This window comes from Hoplias malabaricus, chromosome 5 (assembly GCF_029633855.1).
Source record: "Hoplias malabaricus isolate fHopMal1 chromosome 5, fHopMal1.hap1, whole genome shotgun sequence".
Classification (NCBI taxonomy): Eukaryota; Metazoa; Chordata; class Actinopteri; order Characiformes; family Erythrinidae; genus Hoplias; species Hoplias malabaricus.
Window position 1 is genome coordinate 36,991,302 of NC_089804.1, and position 27,078 is coordinate 37,018,379.

A 27,078-nucleotide genomic window follows, 5' to 3' on the forward strand; every position below is an offset into this window, starting at 1 on the left:
TGAATGAAACTTATGATGATTTATATATGAAATCATTATCACCTTCTCAGGTGTAAATCACACCCTTCATTGTTGATTCAGCTGAAGAACAGGGGAACTGTGCTCTGTGTGAGTGAAGTACTGTGGTATTTTTAATCTTTGGCTTATTTACATTATTATTATTGTTATTTTGGTTGCTGTGTCCAAACCTTGGTAACTTTTATCTTTGTCTTTCTCTCACACACTGTCTCTCTCTCTCACACACACACACACACACACACACACTAAAACAAATAAACACGGAAGTTGTATTACCCTGGCCTTTAACCTCTACTCTAAATGTGTTCTGAATCTGTTTATTGAAGCTAGAAGCTAGGTGTTTCCAATAAAGTGGCAGTCAGAATATGCTCCCAGTTCTGATACTGCACGGCATTTCTGGAATTTTACACAATTTCCATGAATTCCCATCAGCTGTCAGCAGTCTTCCTTCTGGCGGTGATTTAGATCCCACCGCGGTATCACCATGTCTCAGAGGAAGCCCCTCCGGTCATGTCTGACTTCCCCCTCTCTCTCCCAGAATCCCCGGCTTGTTAAGGTCTTGACACAGCACTAAACATTTCTGGCACACGCATGACTGCGCATCACTTCCTCAGCCCCAGGAGCTGCCTCTTTAAACTGATCCAGGATCAGCCCTCAGTAGTTACATTCCCCAGATCTGCAGGGTTCGTTAGCATTAACGTGTTAGCGGCTAAATAAAAATAGGTTTGATTATTATTTTCATTATTATGACCTCAGTAAAGTGTTTATTGTTACAGCATGAACCTTGAATGTGTTATTGTGTTCATACCACACTTCCGTTATCGTGTTTATTGTTAGATTGTTAGACAGCACCCCCTGCTGCTAGTTTACAAGTGTATGTGGCAGAGTAATACTTGAGCAGCTTTGGTCAGAGTGCCATTATTGGCGCTCCTAGGATGTTTCTCAGCCAGTCACATTGCAGTGATGTTAATAATGTTTTTAAAATAAAGATCCCTTAATAAACATCTTCATTTACAATGGTGCAAGAATAGGTTTATATCTCTTTGAATAGTGTCTGTTTTTCACATACACACTCTCCACAAGGGGGTGCTGTTGTGCTTGAACTTTTGATGTGACATTTCTCACTTTGTTCTGGCTTCTACATGCTCACACATCCCCCATAGTCCCCTTTACCCCTCCACCAAGTAGATTGGCTGTTTTCATCGATACATGGGGCGTCCCTTATTACCACCACTGTATTGACCGCTCAGCCCTATTCTTTTTTTCAGCCAGATAACTGTCTGGTTTTTTTTTTAAATGGCTCTGTTTGGGCCCTCGTCGTCTGTGGGCCGCCGCTTTGTTAATGCCGCTGGCTCGTCTGTGCTTTGATGCAGTTGTAAGCTTGGACATGCCTGCACCCAGACAAGAGTGTCCTCTGTTCGTGGTGTTAAATAGCTGCTGCTATGCCCACAGCTGCTCATCCTTCATTCGCATGGTCCAGAAACTAATTCTGCTTTATGGGGTGTTCCCTAATGCTCTTTACTGTCCTCCTCTCCCGCATTAACTATTGATGCGTCGATATTTTTGAAGCAGCCGCTGCCCGCTGGACTCGGAATCTGAGGAATGGCTCTGGTCTGAGAAATGCGTGACTCAACCAGCTATGAAATACTTAACTAACCAAGCAAGGGGTCAGGGAGTTTAGACCGTGTGTGTGTGTGTGTGTGGGTGGGTGTATATATGTCTATCCAGGACTTAGTGAAGAGTTATGTGGCTGATATATTGTGCTACAACTCAATGAGGTCATATACTGGTTACCATCAGACATATATGCACTGTGTTTAATTAGTGATGTCCTCTGTGTTAATGACCACCCTTTGTTGACATTGGTCGTCTTTATGGTCTGTAGAAGAGCACTGGCCAATAGGAGCACTCTGGAGCAGCTACACATGAGCTTAAAGTCACAATATCCAATGGCCAACATTGATCAGAGGAGTGTAAAGTCCAGAGAACTGAGCTGTGGAGCAGTGGGACTGTGCAGTATGTTTGGGCTGGGTTTTCTGGTGCAGAGCTAATCATCAGACCTGATGTAATCTCTCTCTCTCTCTCTCTCTCTCTCTCTTTTTAATTAAGCTGATGAGTTTTGGCACAGCAGTCGAGAGGAGACATGTCCATCTCTTCCTCCGAGGCGAGTCCAGACTTCATGTCACATCACGTTTGTCCACTTCACAGGGCGACCAAAACACACTGGTGGAAAGCTCAAAGTAACACACTCCTCCTTCTCACACACACACACACCCATTCTCTGCTTTGAGACTCATCTCTGTGTCGCTTGTAGGTGATTACCATCATTAACATCTAGAAAGGAGATGTTGTAGCAGGCTAAACTTTGGAAATTAACACTGTAGAGGTTTAATAACATCAGAAAGTGAAATATATTTCACTGCACTTTTAAATGTTCCTGAATTCAACGTCTGAAATTTGGAAAAGAAAGCTTGCATCACACATGAAACAGCACATAAACCTCTGTCAACCCGAGGCATCACTATGGTACAGGTGAGTCGTGACTGTCTCTAGGGTCTTCATTTATAAATGGTGGTTGAGTAATGATGGATCTGGCAACTTAATGAGGTCCCCAAATGAAGCTAAAAACAAACACACCACTGAGAGTTAGCTTTACACAGTCGTGTTAAGGAGTCTTGACCTGGTTCACCACTGAAGGGAGGTAGTGGGAGGATTGGCTGTGTGTGTGTTGTGTGATGTCCAGGCTTCTATGCTGCTGTAATGGTAAGGCTGCCTGGATCATGTTGATTGATACTCATCAGCCGGACATCCGCCTCCTCGTCTGTGAAATGAGATGCTAACAACTGGGACACTGGGGGCTGCACTATGTATCGTTTATGGGTCAGTATCGTGTCTCAGATTGTTTGCTTTAGTAAACAGATGACAGTAATATTTATTTCCCTGATCTATGGGTTCTTATGGGTCATGTGGAATTCCCAAATATTCCACAGACTTTACACATGCAGCTGACTTCCCTCAGAGTCCTGTACATCACCCCCTTCACACTCCCTTCACCTGACCACTCTTCTCACACCCGCCTTAGACATGTCACTCATCCAGCTGTGTGGAAGTGGTGTGTTACTGATTGTGTCACTTAATACAGCTGTGAAATTTGCGTTCTTTCTACTTTTAGATTTGTGCTGAGCTTAAATCGGAAAACCTGTCAAAATAAAAGCCACACCACACTCCTCACAGACAGTCACCCAGAGGAAACCCACACAGACACAGGGAGAACACACCACACTTCTCACAGACAGTCACCCGGAGGAAACCCATGAAGACACAGAGAGAACACACCACACTCCTCACAGACAGTCACCCGGAGGAAACCCACACAGACACAGAGAGAACACACCACACTCCTCACAGACAGTCACCCGGAGGAAACCCACGCAGACACAGGGAGAACACACCACACTCCTCACAGACAGTCACTCAGAGGAAACCCACTCAGACACAGGGAGAACACACCACACTCCTCACAGACAGTCACTCAGAGGAAACCCACGCAGACACAGGGAGAACACACCACACTCCTCACAGACAGTCACTCAGAGGAAACCCACGCAGACACAGGGAGAACACACCACACTCCTCACAGACAGTCACCCAGAGGAAACCCACACAGACACAGGGAGAACACACCACACTTCTCACAGTCAGTCACCCGGAGGAAACCCACGTGGACACAGAGAGAACACACCACACTCCTCACAGACAGTCACCCGGAGGAAACCCACGCAGACACAGGGAGAACACACCACACTCCTCACAGACAGTCACCCGGAGGAAACCCACGCAGAAACAGGGAGAACACACCACACTCCTCACAGACAGTCACCCGGAGGAAACCCACACAGACACAGGGAGAACACACCACACTCCTCACAGACAGTCACCCAGAGGAAACCCACACAGACACAGGGAGAACACACCACACTTCTCACAGACAGTCACCCGGAGGAAACCCACGCGGACACAGAGAGAACACACCACACTCCTCACAGACAGTCACCCAGAGGAAACCCACACAGACACAGGGAGAACACACCACACTTCTCACAGTCAGTCACCCGGAGGAAACCCACGCGGACACAGAGAGAACACACCACACTCCTCACAGACAGTCACCCGGAGGAAACCCACGCAGACACAGGGAGAACACACCACACTCCTCACAGACAATCACCCGGAGGAAACCCACGCAGACACAGGGAGAACACACCACACTCCTCACAGACAGTCACTCAGAGGAAACCCACTCAGACACAGGGAGAACACACCACATTCCTCACAGACAGTCACCCAGAGGAAACCCACGCAGACACAGGGAGAACACACCACACTCCTCACAGACAGTCACTCAGAGGAAACCCACGCAGACACAGGGAGAACACACCACACTCCTCACAGACAGTCACCCGGAGGAAACCCACGCGGACACAGAGAGAACACACCACACTCCTCACAGACAGTCACCCGGAGGAAACCCACGCAGACACAGGGAGAACACACCACACTCCTCACAGACAGTCACCCGGAGGAAACCCACGCAGACACAGGGAGAACACACCACACTCCTCACAGACAGTCACTCAGAGGAAACCCACTCAGACACAGGGAGAACACACCACACTCCTCACAGACAGTCACCCAGAGGAAACCCACGCAGACACAGGGAGAACACACCACACTCCTCACAGACAGTCACTCAGAGGAAACCCACGCAGACACAGGGAGAACACACCACACTCCTCACAGACAGTCACTCAGAGGAAACCCACGCAGACACAGGGAGAACACACCACACTCCTCACAGACAGTCACCCAGAGGAAACCCACACAGACACAGGGAGAACACACCACACTTCTCACAGACAGTCACCCGGAGGAAACCCACGCGGACACAGAGAGAACACACCATACTCCTCACAGACAGTCACCCGGAGGAAACCCACGCAGACACAGGGAGAACACACTAAACTCGTCCTGAAGCGGGACTTGAATCCACAACTTCTAGGTCCCTGGAGCTGTGTGACTGCGACATTGCCTGCTGTATCACTGTGCCTAATAATATATGAAACATTTGGTACATAGTTCAACATTTCAGCCGTTTGTGTCTCTGTGCTTTTGTAGGACCCTCTACTGTTCTGTGATGGTGTGTTCGCTGTGAGGATTTGGTACCCTTGGGCCTCTCCAGGCTTAGTGATGTCATGTCAGTTTCAGGATTAGTTCCGACTAATTTCCAAGTTATTGGATGGTGCTCCATCACTTCAGAAAACAGTTCCACTGCTCCATAGCCCAGTCCTAGCCAGCGCGTGGCATTGAGTAGGGTGGCCTTAGGCTCATGTGCAGCTACCACAGAGCGTCTCATTCTATTTTTGAGTCTGTAACTTTGTGCTTATACAAGCTGTGCACACACAGTTAGACATATGTGTGTCCACTGTGGTGCCGCCGTCACGTACAGTAGCTGAATTCAGTAGTGAGGGGCGGCTGCAGACTTTTGGCTCTCTGTGGAGGAAAATGGAGATGATGAACCAGGCTAGCGCTGTTCTCCAGTGAGGCTGAGGGGTGTGTGTGTGTGTGTGTGTGTCAGGCCATGTCATGCTGCTGAAGTGCTGGAGTGATTATAGTGTCCGTCAGGAGCCACGAGAGCCTCCATCAGTCGCCCCCACTGATGTTTGACAGAATAATTAGAAAACTGTCTGGACCCATAATCACTGGAGCTCATCTTTTTGGGGGAGGATTCCTCAGACCCTGAGAGAGACGTACGTGTGTGTGATGTTGACTGTGCGGAAATGCCACTTTCAGAGGTGGAGAATAAATCAAAACAGTCACTTTTACACCTGCTCACAATCTCTCTCTCTCTCTCTCTCTCTCTCTCTCTCTCTCTCTCTCTCTCTCTCTCTCTTCATCCTTTCATTCTCACAATTTGATAATTTTCTCATTGATCATCCATTTCTCTTTTGTCTTCTTTTTCTTCCTCTTTCCCCATTTCTCTTTCTCTTCCCCCATTCCATCACTTATTCTATCACACCTCCCTCTCTTAATACCTTTTTTTTTAATCACTTCTCTCTCTCTCTCTCTCTACCTGGGAGATCTGTGTAATTCCCTCTGGTGAGAGAAGTGGGCTCAGAGCTCTGTGGTCACTCTCTGAGGGATTGGGGGCTAATACCTGGCTAAAGCTGCGGTGGCTAATTGATGAGCTTTGATGTGAGTCATGCAGATCAGAGCAGGGGGGGCTGGGGTGTTTGGTGTGGGGGGGTTTGGGGGGTCTGTCCAGAGAGGGCTAGGCCAACACACAGGCAAACACACTTTCTAACATGACTTCGTATTCCTTTTCCTATTTCTTTGCTCAATATTCCGTGTGTGTGTGTGTTTCCCTGTTTTTAGGGTTTGTGAAATGAAATCTTGATTACACCAATCTGTTTAGACCTGATTCTTTTTGGTTTAGAGAGAGAGAGAGAGAGAGACTGCAGTATGTTTTATTGTATCAGTTTGTAAATGACTCATTTAGACTGCGCTGAGCAGCAGCAGGAGTCCGTCATTTCATTTCGATAAGAGTCCAGTGATACAGTCGTTCTCAGATGAATAACAAATTAGCGCACCCTATTTTTAGAGGGGGCTCCGAGGAGGGCCACAACACCACATCAGAATAGCGTTCCATCTATCTGGATTAACGCAGCGCGAGGTTATTTCATTCTCACTGAATTGCCTCTCGTGCTAAACAGGAGCAGAAAAGTGAATTATCCAGCCCTCTCTCTGCCCCGCGTTCTCCGATTCTCTGCCGTCACGGGCATTAAATGACACCGCAGATGTAGCATGAAACAGTGTTTTATAAATATGTTCAATAAGTCTGAATACACAGCCGAATGTGACTTACTCAGGCACTGTCTCTGTATTGTGTGTTGTCCATCTGTTAACCTTTAATCTCTGGTCAATTGCTGATCCCAAAGCCACTCCTCTTTTGATACTTTAGTTTGCTCGACCTCTCTTAATCCAACACGGATGGGACTCTTAATAACCATGCAGTGACTAGTACAAGGAATAAAGGAAATAGACACAAAAGAAGAACACCTGCAAAATAAACATAGACAACTCTGGATCTCAGTCGCAGAACCGTGGACTGGACGCTCCGGAGCCCAGAGTTGTTGGGATTAGGTGGATCCTTGCAGAGGCTTTCATTCCGGATCCATTCCGTTATCCAATCCATGCCAGGATTCCCTGCAGATATCAGCCCATTTCCATCTGATAATGACTAAACTGTCATCTAAGCAGTGGCCACCTCCCACTTGTTTAACAGCTCTGCGTTTACGAGCGGCGTTAAAGTGACCAGTTGTGCGGCCATTAGCAAAGCTGCGTTTTACAAAGGCCCCGAACACGACTCTGAGCCTCAGCTGAAAAGAGGACCATTTGCTTTTGCAGAAAAGTCTCGCAGCTGCCCTTTGGACGCCTCATTGGCTCCAGAGATCAGGTGCAATCGCGATCGGAATCATTTGGATAATTGACCTTCTGCGCGAATACATTAGAATAAATTAATTTTGATTGGCCGTGCGGCAGGCGTGTTGGTCTTTTATATTCGTCGGCCGGTTTGTTGTGGCTGTTCTCCGAGGTGATTATGCATGCCGTTCAGCACCATTATGCATTTCTTCACTTTAATAAAGTAACTCTGGCTCGGAGCGGCGCCGGGCCCTGGGCTCCACAGTGATTCAGGCGGGTTTGGAGACCACACACACACACAAGCGCACATATGCGCACACACACACTGCTATAATTTTAATAGCTAAGGCCTGTCAGCTCCAGTCTGTTCAACATCGCACCCTGTCCACATACGGGCCGTATTCTGCCAAAACTGGGCTTCGTAAGGGTCTTTAAATATTTACAGTCAGAGCCGCAATGTTTTATTCGCCAGATACAAAATGTACAAGCGTCTGCTTTCAGAGCAGGTGTCAATAGAAATTCTAATATGGGGGTATATATATATATATATATATACACAGAGTTCGTCCATTCAGACGAGTGGAGATAACCGTCTTAATAATGTAAACGCAATCCAGCTACAGGAATAAAACACTACATGTGATGCTGAGACTGCAAGCAGTGTTCCAATCAAGTGTGTGTCATGGCCTGATTAAAATAACACAGAAACATTGTTTTAATAAAATAACATTAAATTAATTAACTTTGACGTGTAGTTTCTGAATGAAGTTTTTTTCTGGGAAAGGTTTAATCAAATTTAATCATTCATTCATTCATTATCTTTAAACCTTATCCAGTTCAGGGTCGCGGTGGGTCCAGAGCCTACCTGGAATCATTGGGCGCAAGGCAGGAATACACCCTGGAGGGGACGCCAGTCCTTCACAGGGCAACACACACTCACACCTACGGACATTTTGGAGTCTCTAATCCACCTACCAAAGTGTTTTTGGACTGTGGGAGGAAACCGGAGCACCTGGAGGAAACCCACGCAGACACAGGGAGAACATACCACACTCCTCACAGACAGTCACCCAGAGGAAACACACGCAGACACAGGGAGAACACACCACACTCCTCACAGACAGTCACCCGGAGGAAACCCACACAGACACAGGGAGAACACACCACACTCCTCACAGACAGTCACCCGGAGGAAACCCACACAGACACAGGGAGAACACACCACACTCCTCACAGTCACCCGGAGGAAACCCACACAGACACAGGGAGAACACACCACACTCCTCACAGACAGTCACCCGGAGGAAACCCACGCAGACACAGGGAGAACACACCACACTCCTCACAGACAGTCACCCGGAGGAAACCCACGCAGACACAGAGAGAACACACCACACTCCTCACAGACAGTCACCCGGAGGGAACCCACGCAGACACAGGGAGAACCAAATTTAATCAGTTTAGTGTTTAATACTTAGTGTCTTGTTCCTAACAAAATAAAATAAAGAAAAACAAAAACATATAAATAAATTGATTTTTTTTTTTATTTAATTAAACGTAACTTAAAATAACTTCATAATTATTCTGTAATATAGCTTTTTCTGTTGAGGAATTTGGAGCCTTTAAGTTGCGATTAACTATAAAATTGAGATGTGTTTTAAAGAAGAAAGCAGGGGGGACCAAAACCACTTCAAAGTCGCATTGTGGAAACGACCAGCACCACTGAATTTAAGAGTGTAGACATGTTTTACGGTTAGTGTTAGGGTAAGTTGAGTAGTACTGATGAATACGGTAAGGGAAAGTCTCCACAGAATGAATGGAAATGTGTGTCCTGCCTCTGTGATTAATGAAAACAAGTGTGTGTGTGTGTGTGTGTGTGTGTGTGTGTGTGTGTGTGTGTGTGTGTGTGTGTGTGTGTGTCATCTGACAGAATGACTGATTTTGAAGTATTTTCTTCTTTTCTGTGACAGGGGCCATGAAAGTGATTGGGCCCTGGTGTTCCCTCTGTGGCCGCGACAACAAGATTGACCACACCACTGACTGGACAGCGGCTAATTGGTCTTTTAGTAAGACAGGGTGTTATATATAACGTATGGTTGCAATGTGACTGACCCTTGGTTCAGGTCCCACAGTGTCGCCCTGCCTGTGACCACAGTGAGACAAGGTACATGTGTTTGTGGAAGTAGTCTCAGCTCCAGCACAGAAGGAGGGCAGAGAAATGAACAGTGGAGGAATGGTCTTGCATTGCTTTTTTAACCCCAGGCAGGTTCAGAGTCATTGTTGTATTCTTAATTTATTCTGATATATAGCTACCTAAATGAAATGTCTATAGAGACCAGAGACCAGTGTTTAAGAACCCATGAAAGAGACCCCACCCTGATTCAGTCACTCATACGAGCACATGCTTCCTCCAAGATCAAACTGCATCTAATGTGTTGCTGGTGAAGGCAAACTGCCCAGATCTGTCACGTCAGCTACCAGGAACAGACAGATGGGGGAGTGTAGGGTCTATCTTTTCTCTCAAACCACAACAAACTTATCCAGTGTATTTATAGAAACCTCTTTTTACAGACTTCTCTCTTGAAGGACGTCTCCCAGAGACGTCCTCGTCCTGGAAGGTCTTTGCTGTGGGTTCTCTGTGGTCCACTGTCCCTCAGACAGACGTGTTAACTTCTTCGGCCGGAGGATTTTTCAGGTTTTTTCAGGTTTCTGATGACACCTGTTTCTCTGGAGACAAGGAATTTTCCTGTTTCTACGCATCTGCTTTCTTCAAATCTCACCACTTGACAGCTTGGCATGCTGGGATGTGTGTGCGTACCCACTCGGCATGCTGGGATGTGTGTGTGTGTATCCGCTCAGCATGCTGGGAGTTCATGAGAGGAAATGAGATCTCGGCTGTGACTGACAGCTGACAATTCAGCTGCCAAACCTCGCTTTCTCTTTCTCTCTCTCTCTCCCTCTCTCGCTCTCTGACCCTACCTGACTCACCCTCCATCATTCCATCACTTCTTATTTCTGTTTACGTGCTTTTTACTTTTTGGACGTCTTCCTTGCACTGGTTTTACCTTTTCAAACCCTTTTGCTAACGTCAGATCCTCGTCCTTCCACACTCCCTCCCTCTCTCTCTCTCTCTCTCTCTCTTTCTCCTTCCCTCCCTCTCGAGTTCCAAGTGGAATTTGAGTGTGAATGGATTGACATTTTTCTGTTTTTCTGGTTTTACAACTGACAGGGATGGGGGCGAGGGAGAGGCAGGGTGGGGTGGGGTGGGGTGGGCTAGTGAACGAACAGCAGTCTATTTAATAATAGCAATATAACAGCAAGGATTTTGGTGATTACTTTTTTACACGTTATAAACATTACAGATCTCATCACTGATTCATTACTTTGTTTACATTTTTCCTGTCGTGTTTATTTTAGAGGCGCATATTTAAGACCTATAATAAGATACAAGGGTAATTTACCAACACGCCTTCTTTCTAAGCATTTATAGTGGACTGTTTTCTCAGAGTCTAGACTCATCTTAGTGAAAATAGTTATTTGCTTAAGGAATAATGTATCTTCTTTTTCCGTACCAAGTATAAACCTTGGGAAAATAAGTGTTCTGTATTTGGACTTAAGTAGGTAGATGGGTGTGTGTGTTTACCACCACTCTGGTCCTCATAAAGCTGGATCCGAGGCTCTTTTCTGTGCCGAGGCTATAGGGGCGCGTGTTGTTGTGCTGGGAATTGAATGACAGGTAGAGTGAAAGGACACTCTTGCTCGGTGGTGATAGGCCGAGGCGAGCGGCAGCTGTCACAGTTCACAACCTGCCGCCGCCACACAACAGCAGGGGACCTTGAGGCGGATATGACCAACTCAAGTATCAATTCACCTCCAGTACACACACACACACACACCTCCGATCCTGACTGCAAATCCATTTCTGCCTTGATTGCTTTCTTTTCACTAGAGAGAGAGAGAGAGAGAGAGAGAGAGAGGGATGCTTTGGACTTGCTGGACACAAGTGAGGACCTGAAGGCCGTTATGAACTCGTGAGCCGTGCTTCAACATCTCCAGAGCCAGCAATAAAGGTGTTAGCTGGAAAAATGAGCATCACTTGGAAAAAGGACACTATGCTGCTGTTACTTTGCTTTTTGAAATATATTTTTGATAGAAATAAACTTCCTTTGTTGGTTGTTGTTGTGCCTAAGTCAGAAAACATGGCATAAACTGAGCCATTCTGATTTTGCTCTGCTTCTGACATCAAGCACAGAGAGTTTAGAACAGACATAAAAGCACTGAGTGAAAGATGAGAAAACAAGAACAGAGGAAAAAGACAACTGAGCAAAAATGGCTAAAAGTCACAGCTTCTGCTCTTTGCTTCACACTGCTGTGCCCTCGGGTCGGGGTGAACGGCAAGAGGTTGAATATAGTTTAAAGTAACAGGCACAGAAAACAGGCCTGTTTGGACATGGGGGGGGGGGGGGGGGCGCTGCTGTGTGGTGATTGGATACTTGTGGTGTTTTGCACAAGACAGATCACAGTTTGAAAAGAGTCAGTGGCTGGATTCACGTGTCTAAGAGGATGAGTGTGGAAGGGGGAGGGGAATGTAACAAGTCTTGAGTTGGAGGGTGCCTAAACAACATTACCTAGGTGTCACAATTTTACAGCAAGACCCTGCATGACTTTTGCGCAGTAGTTTACTTCCTATAAATAACTACACCTGTCACTCTGTGAACAGGAAATATCTTTCCTATTATGGCATGCTCTGAACAAAGCGTATCTGGGGATAACCGCCAAAAGACTTGCAAATGTAAGGGTTCCGTGACCTTAAAGGATTGAGGATGTTTCCCCAAACTTATCTTTGACTGAGAGCTTTTTTTTGGGCTTGCTTTATTTTCTTCTTCTTCTCTTTCTGAAACTCTCATACCATGCGATAAGGTCCTACAAATACTCCATCAAGAAGTGTTGAAGGCGGCAGGCGCTCTGGGATGATGGCGATGTCAGGATGTTTCTGCGGGCTCTTTGCGAGCTTGATTTTTTGACATGATGCCTCGTCTCTTTCACTGGAGGCGAGAGGAGGAGCTGTCATGCTCCAGCAGACTGGATAATTATTTCCCTCTTATCCCCTTTTGCCAGGGCCAATCTCGGTCCCCAATAACAGCCTGAGACCAAGCTAACTATCTCTGCCCTTCTCTCTCTCTTTCTCTCATTCTCTCTCTCGCTTTCTCATCCACCCTTCTTCTCAGTGTCCCATGCCAAAGCAAGGGCCAAGCCAATGGGAAAGGATTAGCGTGGGTGAAAATAAATAGCCTTGAGATTTGATAAGATGCTGGCAGTAAAATGAAAAGGCCAGGAAGCAGTCAAAAGCAATACCCCTTTCAGTTGTTGATGTGATTGGTCATTCGGGTAGAGGTCTTGGGCCGTTGATCTGAAGGCAAGATTTACACATGTTTATGCAGACAACTGATTTCAGCAGTTTCTCTAACTGGGCTAATTTCGCAGACGATAGCTAGGTCCAGAGACTTGAAAACCGAACTTGTCGGCACATCATACATTGAGGAGATAAGTACATTCTTTATAAGGTATTCCAGTTTGCCCCAGTCTTAGCTCAGTAGCTCCTCGGAAAAAGCATCCTCTCTTACTCAGGTGACACTATGAGCAACTCCCACAGACATTCCAGTCCTATCCTGCTAAAACAGGGACGTATTAAGAGTGTGGTAGGTTGGGTTGTCTTTTTTACGCAAGCTTTTCCCAAACCCTGATAAGATGCCTCTTGATCCGGAATGCCATCCACTTTGAGAAGCTTCCGTCTTCGCCTCATTGCTTTTACGTAAATTTTTAATGTGAAGGAAGCACTACCCAGAAATTCCATCTACCTATTAGCAGCGGCACACCCACTCGAATGGCATTATCGCAGAGGAAAACAAACAAACAATGCTCTTTTTCTTCCTCTGGGATTGATCGCCATTGTCTGCTTGTTATTTTCCTTGGAAAGTGATGTGTTCTAACCTTTGACCATCAGTGTTAGGCTCTGGATGGTTCGGAAAGGTACCAGCACTAGACGTCTGATGGAGACAGCTGCATTCTGCAGATAAGCCGAAACAAAGGCGCTAACAGTCCGCAAAGACAAGGGGCGATTCCAGCACTTCTGCTCAATCTGTTAGCCACTAACAAAAGGCAGATGCCTTTCCGCCAGCTGATTAGCGCCGGTCAGCAGGGCTAGTGGCCCGTTTCGTTCCGAGCGGATCTGCCAGAGTTTCCGAGTGTGTTTGTGAGAGACAGTGATTATGTTAACGCCATGTCACCAGGCTTCAAACCTGCTGGCAGCTAAGAGCTAAACACTGTTGTATCTGAAGGCTTGAATATATAAATAGGTGTTTTCCTCCTCTCTTGTGATGCCACTTTAGGCTGATTCGCGGTAATCGCGTTTCGCACAAGCATTGTGGTGAGGCTATTATACGGGCCGTGGAGGGTGTTGAGCGGAAACATATGTGCCGACTCACAATAACGGCTTGGATCTGTTGAGCTTTCAGGAGACTGGATCAGAAAGGGTCAGACTGCGCAAGGTTTTTACTCTTGTAATACCTGCCCCAATGGTGTGAATAGTTGCTATGCTTTAGCATTGATCAACCTTTTAGCATTGGTCATCAGAGGGCACAGAAAACCTGGGTATGGTCAAACCTTTATTGCCGAAATCCTATTTACATCCTATTTAGTTGCTGAATGAAGGGTCTCAGTAGGGAATGTCATTGCCTTTGCCAAAGTGGCAGTCTCTAATCTTCTGGGAAGGATTTAGACGAGACGTTGGAACATTACTGTGAAGATTTGATGGCAGTCAGCTGTGAGAAGATTCGTACTCGGGTATGATGCTGGCCTTCTGGATTGCACATCCCAGGGATATGGACTGTTCCCCAGACTTCATGTTTTTCCAGCTGAACATTATCACTATCATCACACTCCCTTTACCAACAACATGTTAGGCCTGTGTGTGTAAGGTATTGGATTATCGCTGTGTATACGGTCTGCACTGAGAAACTTTCAGAATGCTTACGCAAAGGGAAACAGTATAAAAACGTCTCCGAGAAGCAATGTTTCAGGAAGGTTTTTCACTTTTCCTAAAGAGAGCACCATTTTGTAGATGGGAGGTATTTTTCTTGGGGGCGTAAATGGGAATTTGTGTCTGAGTGGGGCATTTCATTACTAAGCATTTTGCCGCCTGTGTGATGGCAGAGAGAGCGAGAGAGAGAGGTGTGTGAGGGAGAGTTTTGAAGCCGAGTGCAGGCTGTTTGTGTGTGACTGTGCTCTGAAGGCTGTTCCAGCTGTTCCTCCTCTCCTCTTTCCGCCCGAGTTTGAAGAGAAAGTGCAGTGACAGGCCGCTCAGACGCCGGCGGCTATGTCCTTATTATGTGAAATTTGAGACGCTCGCGCAACTTTTACGGTAGAAATCCGTGACACTTGTGCTAAGCGCTTCCAGAGCTGCGGACGTCTTTTTCCCAGCAGAAATGTCCTCTTAGGCCTGGTCTTAAACTGCCGCGTGTGGAGATTGTACGGTGTGTATTTCTTCCTCTGCTCCCCTTGTTGTCTCCCGGGATTAATTAGCTGGGTGTTAATTGACTTAATCGATCCAGTTGAGTGTTAATTGGCTTAATGAAATGTTGCTTGCTGTAATGTTGGACCGTTGCGCATTGCAGAATGGTTTGATGATCAATCAAGCCATTGGTGCGTTAGGCTCCTAATTGGAGGCAGAATTGATTCGAATTGATTTGGCGGCTGAAATTAGTGTAAGTGAATTGTTGACGCTAATGGCTACAAAATGCGAGAAAACATGCGCACTGCAGCCAAGAATCTTCATATCCATTAGGACACAAATTCATACTTAATTATTCTCACATGCTCTGCTCTCGCTTCTTTATTTTGTGATTTGGAGTTACACTGATCAACCACAAGTGTAAAACCACGGAGGGGTGCAATGTATCAGGCAATGAGCAGGAGAAATAGGCGGCCATAATGGTCTGAGCCCAAAGGAACAACAAAGGAGCATCTCTTGTGGGGTGTTCTCGGTACACAGTGGTACCTACCAGCAGTGATCTAAGGAAAGATGGTCAGTGGACTGCCAACAGGGTCATGGACACCTAAGGCTCTTCAAAGGGCAAGGGGCAAAGACTAGACCTTTAGTAGTTCCCTGCTAATTTATGCGTAATAAAATAATTGTGATACTATTATAGTTGTGTATAACACATTATAAGGGAACAGAGTTCAGGGTTCTCATGCAGAAGAAGCTCTGTTTTTTAGTCATTTTGGCTCAGTTCTTTCTTCATTCTCCTTTTCTTGATTTTTATTTTTTCCTCAGTGCAGTTATTTCTTCAGGCTTTTTGTGTCTGTTTTGCTGCATTTAACCTCGTTTTTGTGCTCTGACATAAACGCAGGTCCAGCGCTGTGATTGGACAGACTCCGATGAGGGGCCGGGTCAATACTGAAGTCCCATCACTATCATGTTTTCAGCCCTCAGACACTGACACTGGTCTTGTTTCACAGTGTGTGGGTTGATGGGCTCTGAACAGATTCCATAACGTCAACACTTTTAAAGCTGTTCTAAACTACACTCGTCATATAATCAAAGAAATAACTAGGAAGAATTCCACCACATTTTTATAAATAAATATACATGCACACATACATACACACACAGAGACATAGCAGTGGGAGAATCACAAGCAGGTGGTGCAGAGCATACCCAATATTTTTATGAACTGCGTTCACTTGTGTATGAGGATCCATAAATCACAGAGGGCATCATTAATATACATGGATGTCAATAGGAAACGCATGAGTGGAAGAAATATGGCCGCTCTCAATCCAGGCTGTGCTGAAAAATGGGGCAGAGATAGCGAGAGAGCTGCCGGGGGACGGAGCTGTGGGGTTTCGGCTTGCTGGATCTGCAGTGCCCTCTGGTGGCTGGAGAGGAAAGTGCAGGTAGAAAATGTATCTTTATGGAAGACCATTTTGCAGTGTGATCTATCAGAGCCCAAAACTGACAATAGACTTCCTTGAAATATATGTCCCTCCTCTAGGTCCCAGAATTCTTTGGATACTTCAGCTATTAAATCATAAGGCTGCTTTATTAATAGTGCTAATAATGATATTTCTCAATAATCTCATATCTCTGAATACGTACATTTACTGGAAAAAGAATAATGCATGAACTTCAAGTTCATTGGTGCTGTTCTACTCCTCCATTCTTCATGAAATGTAAAGGACACACTGCGTTTTCAGAAACAGAAAAAATTGAAAAGCCACAGAAGGAGAGAGAGAGAGAGTGAGAGAGAGAGAGAGAGAGAGAGAGAGGGGGGCTCACCGAGAGGCGAGGCAGGAGCAGTGGGACCCGGAGTTGTCCAGTCATGGTTGATGTGCTCTCAGCGTCAGTGTGAGGAGCTTTTCACCACCCAGCAGCAGCCAGTTTGACGGACCGCTCAGGTGTGTGTGAGTGCTGCTTGGTGCTGCAGATCATGCCTGTGTGCGTGCACACACACACACACAAACCCTCAATATGAGTCTGACCACTGCTCGTCTCTCCTGTGTTAACACCAGCGTGACCTGGCAGTGTTTGTGTATTTGTGATTTCATTTGTTGTGTGTTGCTCTGATAGCTTCACTCCTCAGGTCCCAGAGCTTTAAACAAGCACAGATGTTCTCCCAACACAAAGCAAGACATAGAACAGCTGGATCTCTCTCTCTCTCTCTCTCTCTCTCTCTCTCTCACACATCCACTCCCTGTGTAAACAGCATTAGCACATGTTCTTGTTGATCGCCCAGACTGGAGCAGATAATGTGTAAACAATTAATTCCATCTCTTCAACCTCAGACTGTAGTCACAGTACAGAATTATACACTGATCAGCCACAACATTAAAACCACTGCCAACTGACGTGAGAAACTGATGATCTGGTTGGGGCGGGTGAAGGTGGGTGTGTGGGATGTATCAGGCACCAAGAAAGAGAACAGTCCTTTCAGACCCAGTGCTCCACGTCCTTTCAGACCCACTGCTTATTTCAAAACAGAAATCTTTTAAGTCCAGTCCCTGTGCTGGGATCAGTGTTAGGGGGTGTTTACCAGGTGTTGCACGGTTGTTAGGAGTCTCATTTTCATGGCATCTTTTAACTATTTTTTTTCCTCATTTTTCCTTTTCCTCGTGGATGTAGATTAAATGTGATCTCCTCAGAATTGTTTCCTTTCTTCAGCACTGTATCTGTGAGGTATGTGTGCGTTTCCATGTCCTCTCAATGTATAAAAACTAGTACTTGGGGATATGGTTACTGTGCATTAGTGTTGGTGTGTATATTTCTTGCCTGTATTTGTGTGTTTTTGGACATGTTTAAACGCAGCTGCGGGATGTGAATATAAATGATTGCTGGGATTATGTGAAATGTAATCTGTTTATTAGCTTTTGAGGGATTATGCTAATCCTGTACCTGACTGTGGCTCCAGTGATAGTGCTCACCTTGGCGCCTCTCCCTCTCTCTCTCTCTCTCTCTCTCTCTCTCTCTCTACATTCGTATCTATCTCTTTTTTTCTCCTCCATTCTCCCTCTCCTTACACCTACACATACATCTCTCTCTCCCTCTATTTGCCCTTTTCTCTTACCCTTTATTATTTGTCCCTCTCTTTCCTCCATCTCTCTCCCTCTCTCTCCTTAATCCCTCTTTCTCTCAGATGCTAAATATCCTGAGTCTGGTGTTTTTACGAGGACTGTGTACCTCACACTTTTCTTGTCTTATCTCCGCTGCCCTGCTGGAAGACCTTAGACGTGCGGGATCACGTTGTTGTTGTTTTTTTTGTTTTGTTTTTTTTTGCTGCTCAGTTTTTTTCGGCGAGTGAGGCATGATGGTGTTGGGTGTAGGTTTTTAATTTGGTTTGTTCTGCCCAGCTATGGCGGCGGCGTATTCTTAGTGACGGACCCTTGTACCTCTTTGGCTGCAGTGACAGATTATACTCTCCATTGCTGTGGGAATTTGTTGGCATTCAGCATTTGTTTGTTGAGTTCTGAAAGCACACACTACTCCAACGCATCCCAAATCTACCTCACGCACTCCAGACAACACAGTTCCCATTGCTAATTATTTATTTCCCTTTATACCCTTCTAGCCAACACTTGACCTTAAGCATTAGCGCCGTTAGGTCATACACCTTTTACTGAAAAGTCAGGATTAGCCTTGATTCGGTTTCTCGTGATACATTTAGCAAAAGATTACTTCTGTTTTAATGCCACTGCCTTCTATGCAGAAGAGTCAGGTTCTGGTCCCTGCTCGGGTAGGACACTGTTCTATACCAGTGAGAGTCCTTGAGACTCCACTTGAGCCGGAACATGAAAAACCACTGAAGCTAATCCAGCCTTTGCCAATACATTAATGGAGGACATTCAGGAAAATCTTTGGTGGCTGTTGAGAAAAGTGTTGGTGTGTCCAACAGGGGGCGCTGTCCCTGGGGTCTGTGTGTATCCCAAAGCCTGGGTGCAGTGACAGGAAAACTGTACTGAGCAAACAGCATTCTATTTTGAAAAGATCCTGGAGCAATTCCTGGAAAACAGCTGGGGCGTTCAACACACCGTCCAGCATAACCTGCCAGTGTGGTCACTTCCGGCCTCCTAATCATCTCCTCTCAAACTAGCAGCTGATGTGTGTTGAAGGGACTTGCACAGATTGGCTGTTATTGCATTTGTGGAGTTGAGGTGACTCTCTAATGTCCCAAAGAATGGACCGGACCTTTTGAGGGGGCCACAAAAGCGCTGTAGAAGTGGACCTATCGTTCATTTGTTCATGTAATCAAACCCTTTCCTTTGTCTCTTATCTCTCAGGTGGAGGCCATTCTGGTGAACATCTTCGGGGGCATTGTGAACTGTGCCATCATCGCTAATGGCATCACTAAAGCCTGCAGAGAACTGGAGCTCAAGGTGCCCCTGGTGGTTCGGCTGGAAGGTTAGTGTGTGTGTGAGAGAGCTAAGAGGTGTGTATTGCAAAGCATAACCACAGTACCACCATGTCTGATGGGCGATAAGTGTCTCAGTGTCTACAGGAAAGGATTTATTAAACCAACAGTAGATGGACACAGCTAGCGGTCTGCAAGCAGGCGGCTAATGGGTTAGCATGTGGCAAAGCAAGCTAAGTGCCAAGTTCACCCATAAATCACACTTCCATCTCCACGCTCATTATCAGCAGCTGAAACTTCTGGAAGACGTTCCCCCTGTCACGCTCTTCTCGGGGGTCTCACAAAAAGGAGCGTCGTTAGCATGCGTGCAATATCGTAGCGGTCGTTAGCAGGGATGAGAAGAGCGCAGGAGAGGTGACCTCTCACCTCAGTATGCTAATGCTAATGCTAATGCTAGGTGCTCCAGCGCGTGTAGCCCTCGGCCCGCTCCCAGACGGTCGTTAGGATAATTGGCACAAAACAGCTGAGTCATGCTAGTCACTAGCGCTTTAGCGCCCTGAACTCCCTGCCTCCCTGGAGAGCACTAACGGCCCAATCAGCTAATAAAGCAGAGGTGGCACAGTTTTGAAACTCGAGAGCCTGAGACTGAGGCCAGGCAAATATGAAAAAAAAGCTGCTCTATTCCTGTTTAAAGGAAAATAAACATTCAGTGAGTTCTGGCCATTTGGCACAAGAAGGTTTTTGGTTTGATTTCCAGGACCAGCAGAAAAAATGGTTCTTGCTCAAGTACAAAGCTGAAGTGAACTTGAGCAAGGCAACTAACCCCCAACTGTTCCCTGGATGAATGGGTGGCCATGGATGGGTTAAATATAATGTCCCCAAATCATACATTGTATAAATTGTATTTATTAGGAGTGAAGTACCTCCTAGACCTGGCTTTTAACTCATTCACACACTCGCTCACATTTAACGCTGCACCACAAGGCGCATTACTACCATCTGTATTTTAGCCATCACAGTTTAAAGGAACTACTAACTATAGGGGGGTGTACGACTACTGACGTGCAGACTGACCAATTAAATGTTTACAGAAAGGGTTATCGACCAATAACGGTAGCGCTACAGTCAGACCGTCCAATCAGAAGATTTTAGGCTACTTCACCACGCTCCCTTCTCACTCAAGCGAGCCAATCGGAGTAGGGGAGGGCGGGACTAGTTTTGAACGAAACGCTTCTCGAAGTTCTATGTAAGCTCTAGAAAAACAAAATCCCGGACGTTTGTGAAATTCCGCCCGGACATTTTTTTAAATCTAAAAAAGAGGACATGTCCGGGTAAAAGAGGACGTCTGGTCACCCTAACTAACTAAGATTTTTATTTTATTTTTATTTCCGGGGCTGTACACTGTACTGAAATCAATATGAAGGGGGTGGGTGATTTCCAAAAAGTACCTAGTGCAATTTTTGCAGTGCTGAGCCCAGATTAGCAGCGACAGGGGCCCTATTGTCCCTATTACACCTCAATGAAGCAGCTCAGTGATTTTGAAGATTTAATTTTAATGTAAAAATATTACATAGTGTTCCTTTAAACCCTGACTGTGGGCCATCTTCAGTAAATGTGGATCATTTACTGAATCCTAGACGTAAATAAATGCTAGGAAATAAGCTGGAGGATAGCAGCTAATCGGATTGTGAACAGAAGCAGCTGAGCGGTGGATTAGTGTTGGGTTATTTGTTGGTGGAGGTGTGGAGGGCAGTGTTAATGAGGTAAAACATTGGTCATAGAAATCTCAGCCGAACTCAGTAGTCAGCCTGGAGCAGTGGATGAGTGGCTAGGGTTGGGAAAAGTGGTTTGAGCAGAGGTGTGTGTGCGCGCACGGCTGCGTGCTGCTGCAAGATCGATAGCCCTGCCTGTCTCTCAGAGAGGGAGCTGATCATGTCTGACAGAGTGCTATAAGATGGTTCCTCTGTCTGACTTTAGCTGTATTATCTTCCCATTGATTCCCAGCTGAAACATCCACAGCCTGATGGCCACGAGGCTTTAGCCTCATCTCTGGAGATACACACTTTCTGTGTGTGTGTGTGTGTGTGTGTGTGTGTGTGTGTGTGTGTGTGTGTGAAGGACTTTTTATGTAACTGTAAACTTTATAAACTTAGTTTTACACCTTTGAGTGATTTCATAACCTGTTTTTTTCCACCGCAGCCCCACAGCATAAGCACATGCCCCGCAGCCCCATGCCTCACGCTCCCCCTGCTGCCGGGAGGTGGAATAACAAGCTTGAAACATTATTATCCATATTTTTTAGACAGTTAATTGAACAATCCCTTTAAAAGAGGAAACAGTGCTGGTGTTTGTTACAGACATTACTGTAATTAGTGGCCATCTTCAAATCCCCTCATGACCGCATCAACATATCCGTCCAGACTTTTCTTATAACACTAATCCTTCAGGAATATAATCTTCGTTAATGCATTCCAGGCTTAATTAGTGATCGTCACGTCATGTACATTTGGTGCAAAAGTTTGGGAATGTCTTTATTCAGGAAGTACCACTTTTGCTGTTCCCCTTTAATACGACGCGTGTCCCTCTGATTATTTTTCACGTGATAATATCTGTACACTCTGTGTAACGTGTGTGTGTGTGTGGGGAGGTGGGTATTTGGTAACTCCTCAATGTGTGCAGATGTGGGAGGAGAGTAGGTCTCTGGCAGCACCTAGTGGTGACAGGTGATTACAGGAGTGTGTTTTCAGGAGTGAGTCTTTAACCTGTGTGTGTGAGTGTGAGATAAGGGGGTCATAGTGTGATTGTGTTTGTACTTATGATTCTTTAACAACCTGAAGAAAGACACAAACACACTTGATTTATGTAACAGTACATATATTAATAATAATAATAAGGGTATATTATAGTTCACTTTCTTTACACTTTCTTTATGTTCCTCTCTCTCTCTCTCTCTCTCTCTGTGGTGTGTATGTTGAGACATCTGTGGTCACTCTATCCTCCTCTAAGCTGCTGTTCTTGTTGTAATGGAATTATGGGATGAGCAGTTTGTTGCTGGATGTGTTGTGATGTGATCTGGTGTGATGTGTGTGTGTGTGTTGGAGTGAGTTATGGGAGCGGACACAGGGCTGAAATATCAGGAGTTAAGTGGAGCTGGTAATTGAATTCCTTCTGAAACTGCTATTGATTAGAGACACCTCTCTCCAGAGGGAGGCCAGATACCATCATAATTACACAGCACAGGAAAAGAGAGGATACACACACACACACACACACACACACACACACAACTTCATGGCCTAATCAAGTACAGACTTAACACAGAGGTTTTTGTGCACTTCTTATGAGAAACACTTTTGTATTCCCATCTTTTTGAGGACTTCCATTAACTCACCTAGCACCTGTTCCTAATCCTAACCGTACAGCCAGTGACCAAAAGTTATTTTGGTTCTTCCAAAATAAGCACCTTTTGTGGATGAAAATGCCACCTTTTATTCAGAGGATCAGTAGAATTCCTCTGTTGTATTATCGTTTTTTTTCATTATAGGTGGTCAGTGTGTCCTCAGAGTGTGATAAATACAAGAGAACACAGACACACCCTAACAGCACATATTCCTTGGTGACGTCCCTTTCTTTCATTTTTTGTGTCTCTCTCTCCTTCCCCCCCTCTATCTCTATGTCGATCTCCCTCTCTATCTCTCCTGTCGTCTCCCGAGGTGTTTTTCAGTCAATTTTTTTTTCTTGTTTTGGCTCCGTGCCCCTGTCTAGTGTTCAGGGGGCTGTTGTGAGAGATTGTGTCGGGTTATAAACCATGTGTAGACCCCAGAGGGCCTAGGGGGTCCGTCTTGGAACGCTGCCTGATCAGAATGAAACCGAGCTCGCTCACTGAGGACCCCCAGCATCTGGAGCTGACACGCACCACAGCCAATGGAACGACACCTCTGACTTCCAGCCAATCAGAGCAGCCGACCCCTATCGCTCCTAGCCAATGGCCCGGTGCTGCCGCATTTTCAACACCGCTGATTTTCTAGGTCGAAAAGGACAAGGTTCAGTTTTGTAACTCTCCCAAATCCAGGCTTTTCATAGTTAGGAAAGAACAAAGAAAACTCTCTTAATCAGAGCAGCTTTGAATTCACAACTCGGATTGGGTTTAGCTCGGTGTCAACCAAACTTTTACATGTGTAATATTGTGTGTATGATAGCGTAATAATTCCCTGTCTCTCCGTGTTTAGGGACCAACGTCCAGGAGGCGAAGCGGATCCTGTCCGAGAGTGGACTGCCCATCACTGCGGCCAACGACTTGGACGACGCAGCCAAGAAAGCAGTGGCTGCCATCAGCAACAAATAATACACTCGCGTTATGCACTCACACTCATCCACACAAGTAGAAGATAATCAAACACTCGCAATGCACTTCGGATGCCGTCCGGTCAGTCTGGTCAATCTTAGGCCCCTCCCACAGAGGCGTGGACAGACGAAAGGGTTCAAACCTGCCTCAAAATAATCGATTTCTATTCAGGTATCTTTAGGGGGAGATGTTAAAGGGGCACTCCGACATTTTTCTCAATTTAATATCTATCAACTGCATCTGTAGGGTATTCCTGATTACCACTGATTACCACGGACGTCTTGATCCGTTCCAGACATGTTCCCATTGGAATGGGCGGTTGTTTCAATATCTTCCCATTGGCTTCAAAGTGTGTTCATTTACTAAGTACAGACGAGTCCATTGACGTTATTATTGCCAGGGGGTGATAAACCAGGTGCTACAGATGTGGCAGATGGAGATTAGGTTTAAAAAAATGCTGGAATATTCTTGTAAATAACAAGGAAAATAGAGCTAATCCTGAAGAATAAATCGTTAGAATGAGAGCTTTTGAGCATAAAATCCATTCATTCAGTTTCTTCAAGTGCCATTCGTCACCACAAGTCCTTTAATTTACCTCTGCCATTATTTCTGGAGTCTGTTTGGGGTCTTTTTCTCCTTGTTTTCCTGCTTTTTAATTAACTTTATTTCTCAAGACCATTTGAATCTTTGTTCTTCTCATTTTTCTCTCTTTTTAATTAACCAACCTCTTCTCTCTTTTTTTTGTCCAATCGTCCAATCTTCACTTTATTTATGATGATGTTTGCATTCCTTGTTGGTGAGAGATAGGAAACCTCAGTGGTAAGTGAGATAGAAGTTGGCAAAATATGCACCTCAGTACACACTGAATAACATTTCTTATTGTTAATCACACGCAGTGACCTCAGGGAAGGGGGGGGTCTCTGATGGCTATCATTCTGACTATGAAATGAACTGCAAAGCTATTATCGATATATTAAGCTCTGTGTGGACTCTGCGGCTCACTGTGAAGGAAAGAGTGGGATTCTAGCTTATATCAATGACAAATGCTGTATCCGAGGTCCTGTGGCCAGCGGTGCCTTTTGGGTCTGTAGCCTGGGTTAGATCTTGGTTTTCGGGAGTGAGATGTCCATTTGATCCTTCTATGCTCCGCCCACAAATGTCTTTTTTTGTAGCCACTGTTGGGAACGTTGGGAAAATACTGCATTGAACCTTGTAAGAAAAATATAAAGCTGGGTAACATTAATATAAATGTAAAATCTATACCTACATCAAATCTGACTTAGTGTGTGTGTGGGGGGGGGGGGGGGGGTGGGCTACCATTTCCCATAGGCTACATTTCCCTCTCGTCCAACCTATCTGAGAAAAAGGAAATGAACACAGAGCTTATCATCACTGAACGTGTTTGAGATGAAGCCAATGAACTTCAAAGCTTGTCCAACCTAGCAACGGTCGCTAGGCAAGAACACACACCTATAGCTTCTGTGTATCTTCCACTATGATTTAAATTTGTTATCCTCCTTCCTCCAGTGGAATACCACAGAAGTCTCAGAAGATGTATGTGCATATATTTTAAGGTAGCACTAACAGATTTAGCTCAAGTCCACCTTAAATAGGAGTACTTGGCTTCTGAGTGAATCCAGATTGGCCTCAGTGAGGGGTTTGTTTGCCTCGTCTTACGTCAGATCATATGAAGCCTGGGTTATTTATGCCTTCTGATACATCTTTCCGAGTCAACTACAGTGAAGTATATTGTGCCACATGACTTCCAAGTTTGTCTTCACTGTGTCTATCTCACGTTTTAAATCCCAGGACGCCAACTCTTCCATCCATTTGTTTGATTTGCTTTTCTTTATCCTAATGAAGCGCGCAGCGGTGTGTGATCAGCCTTTTTGTAATCATGAATGTATTTAAAGGGATCTTTTGGAGATATCTGTCCAACTTTTAAAGAGAGTATTACAATAAATAAAAAAGATAAAAGCTTTGTTCTGTTGTTCTTTGTTCAAAAGTAAAAGCATCAGATAAACGGCTCATAAAGCTTTCTTACGTTCTCATCTTTGGAGAAAATCATGCTCCACCCTTGCTTCAGATCTGAACATCCTTCCACTGTGAGAAGAGCAAGCCAACACCATGGGTCTGAAAGGACGTGGAGCAGGAGAGAAGCTCTTCCTGAGAAAAGGAAATCGACAAAAGAAGAATCAAACCAAGAAGCCGGGGGGGGGTTTATATCTCCGACCAAACAGAGGAGAAGTGTGTTTTCGTGCTGGGTGCCATGTTAATGATCACACTGGGATGTGTGTGTGTGTCCTTCATGGCTTATGAGGATGTGTGTATGCTGAAATCCATCCATGTCATTGTCCGGAGTGTGTGATGGATTATCTGTCCGGAGATCTGTGAGGACACTGAGACCGGATCAAACGCCCTGAGCTACTGACCCTTTCCTCCCTCTCTCTCTCTCTCTCACACACACACACACATTCTGTTTGTTCTGTTTCCCTTTCAATGTTCTTTTTTTTCTTGACCTTTTCCTTCTGCCCTTTCGCTTAGTTCTGTCTATATCTGTCTCTATTGTTCTTTCTCTATAACTGTCTGTTCTACAAGGCTGCTTGTTTATTTATTTGTTGTTTGTTTCAATCTATTCCATTACCCCCTCTCTCTCTCTCTCTCTCTTTCTCTCTCCTCTCATTACCGTCTCACTGTATACTTGTGGAGGTGATTGTGTGTGTGTGTGTGTGCTGGGCTGCACACTGGTCAGCAGTCTGCAGTGTAAATGGAGGAGATGGTCAATAATTGCTTATTTCATGCTCTTCCTCGCTGTGTCAGAGAGGAGTGTGTGGGTGGATTAGAGCCTCGTTAAAATATGCTCTTGTCCTGACATTGTGTAACTGTGACAGAATATAAGTGTATGTGTGTGTGAGAGAGAGAGATTAGAATGTGTGTACACAGCGTCCGGAATTAGTGTTATCTGATCTAAATAAAGATGATCCGAGTGGCTGAGAGTCATAGTGAGGATTAAATCATCATGATCTCTCTCTCTCTCTCTCAGGAAAAGACTGAGATACAGGAGTCTGATTGCTTATTTTTAATCTGATAATTTCCTATCTTAAGTACTGTGTTAAATGGGATAAGTTGTGTCCAGACGTGTAGTGTGCAGTGTCTAACCCCCCGCCCGAGAAGTGCTGCTGCTCTGGATGAACTCGGACCAGTGCAAGAGGCAAAAATGCCAAAGGACTTGGGGGATAAAATTCAAACAGTTTTATCAGCGCTCCTTCAACTCCCACTTCTGTTACCACAGCAGCATTCACAGCGGCCTGTTTCAGCATCTGTTCCTTTAAA

The 27,078-nt window shown here is 45.4% G+C and overlaps 1 protein-coding gene across 1 annotated transcript in view; it reads left to right on the forward strand.

Annotated features, from left to right (window-relative positions):
- suclg2 (succinate-CoA ligase GDP-forming subunit beta) overlaps window positions 1-25,048 on the forward strand; it is a 63,216-nt gene extending 38,168 nt beyond the window's left edge. The window contains exons 6-7 of the mRNA XM_066672344.1: window positions 19,330-19,450; window positions 23,630-25,048. Coding sequence (XP_066528441.1) covers window positions 19,330-19,450; window positions 23,630-23,745 — 237 coding nt within the window. The 3' untranslated portion in view covers window positions 23,746-25,048. The remainder of the gene's footprint in view (window positions 1-19,329; window positions 19,451-23,629) is intronic.
- The last annotated feature ends 2,030 nt before the right edge of the window (window positions 25,049-27,078 follow it).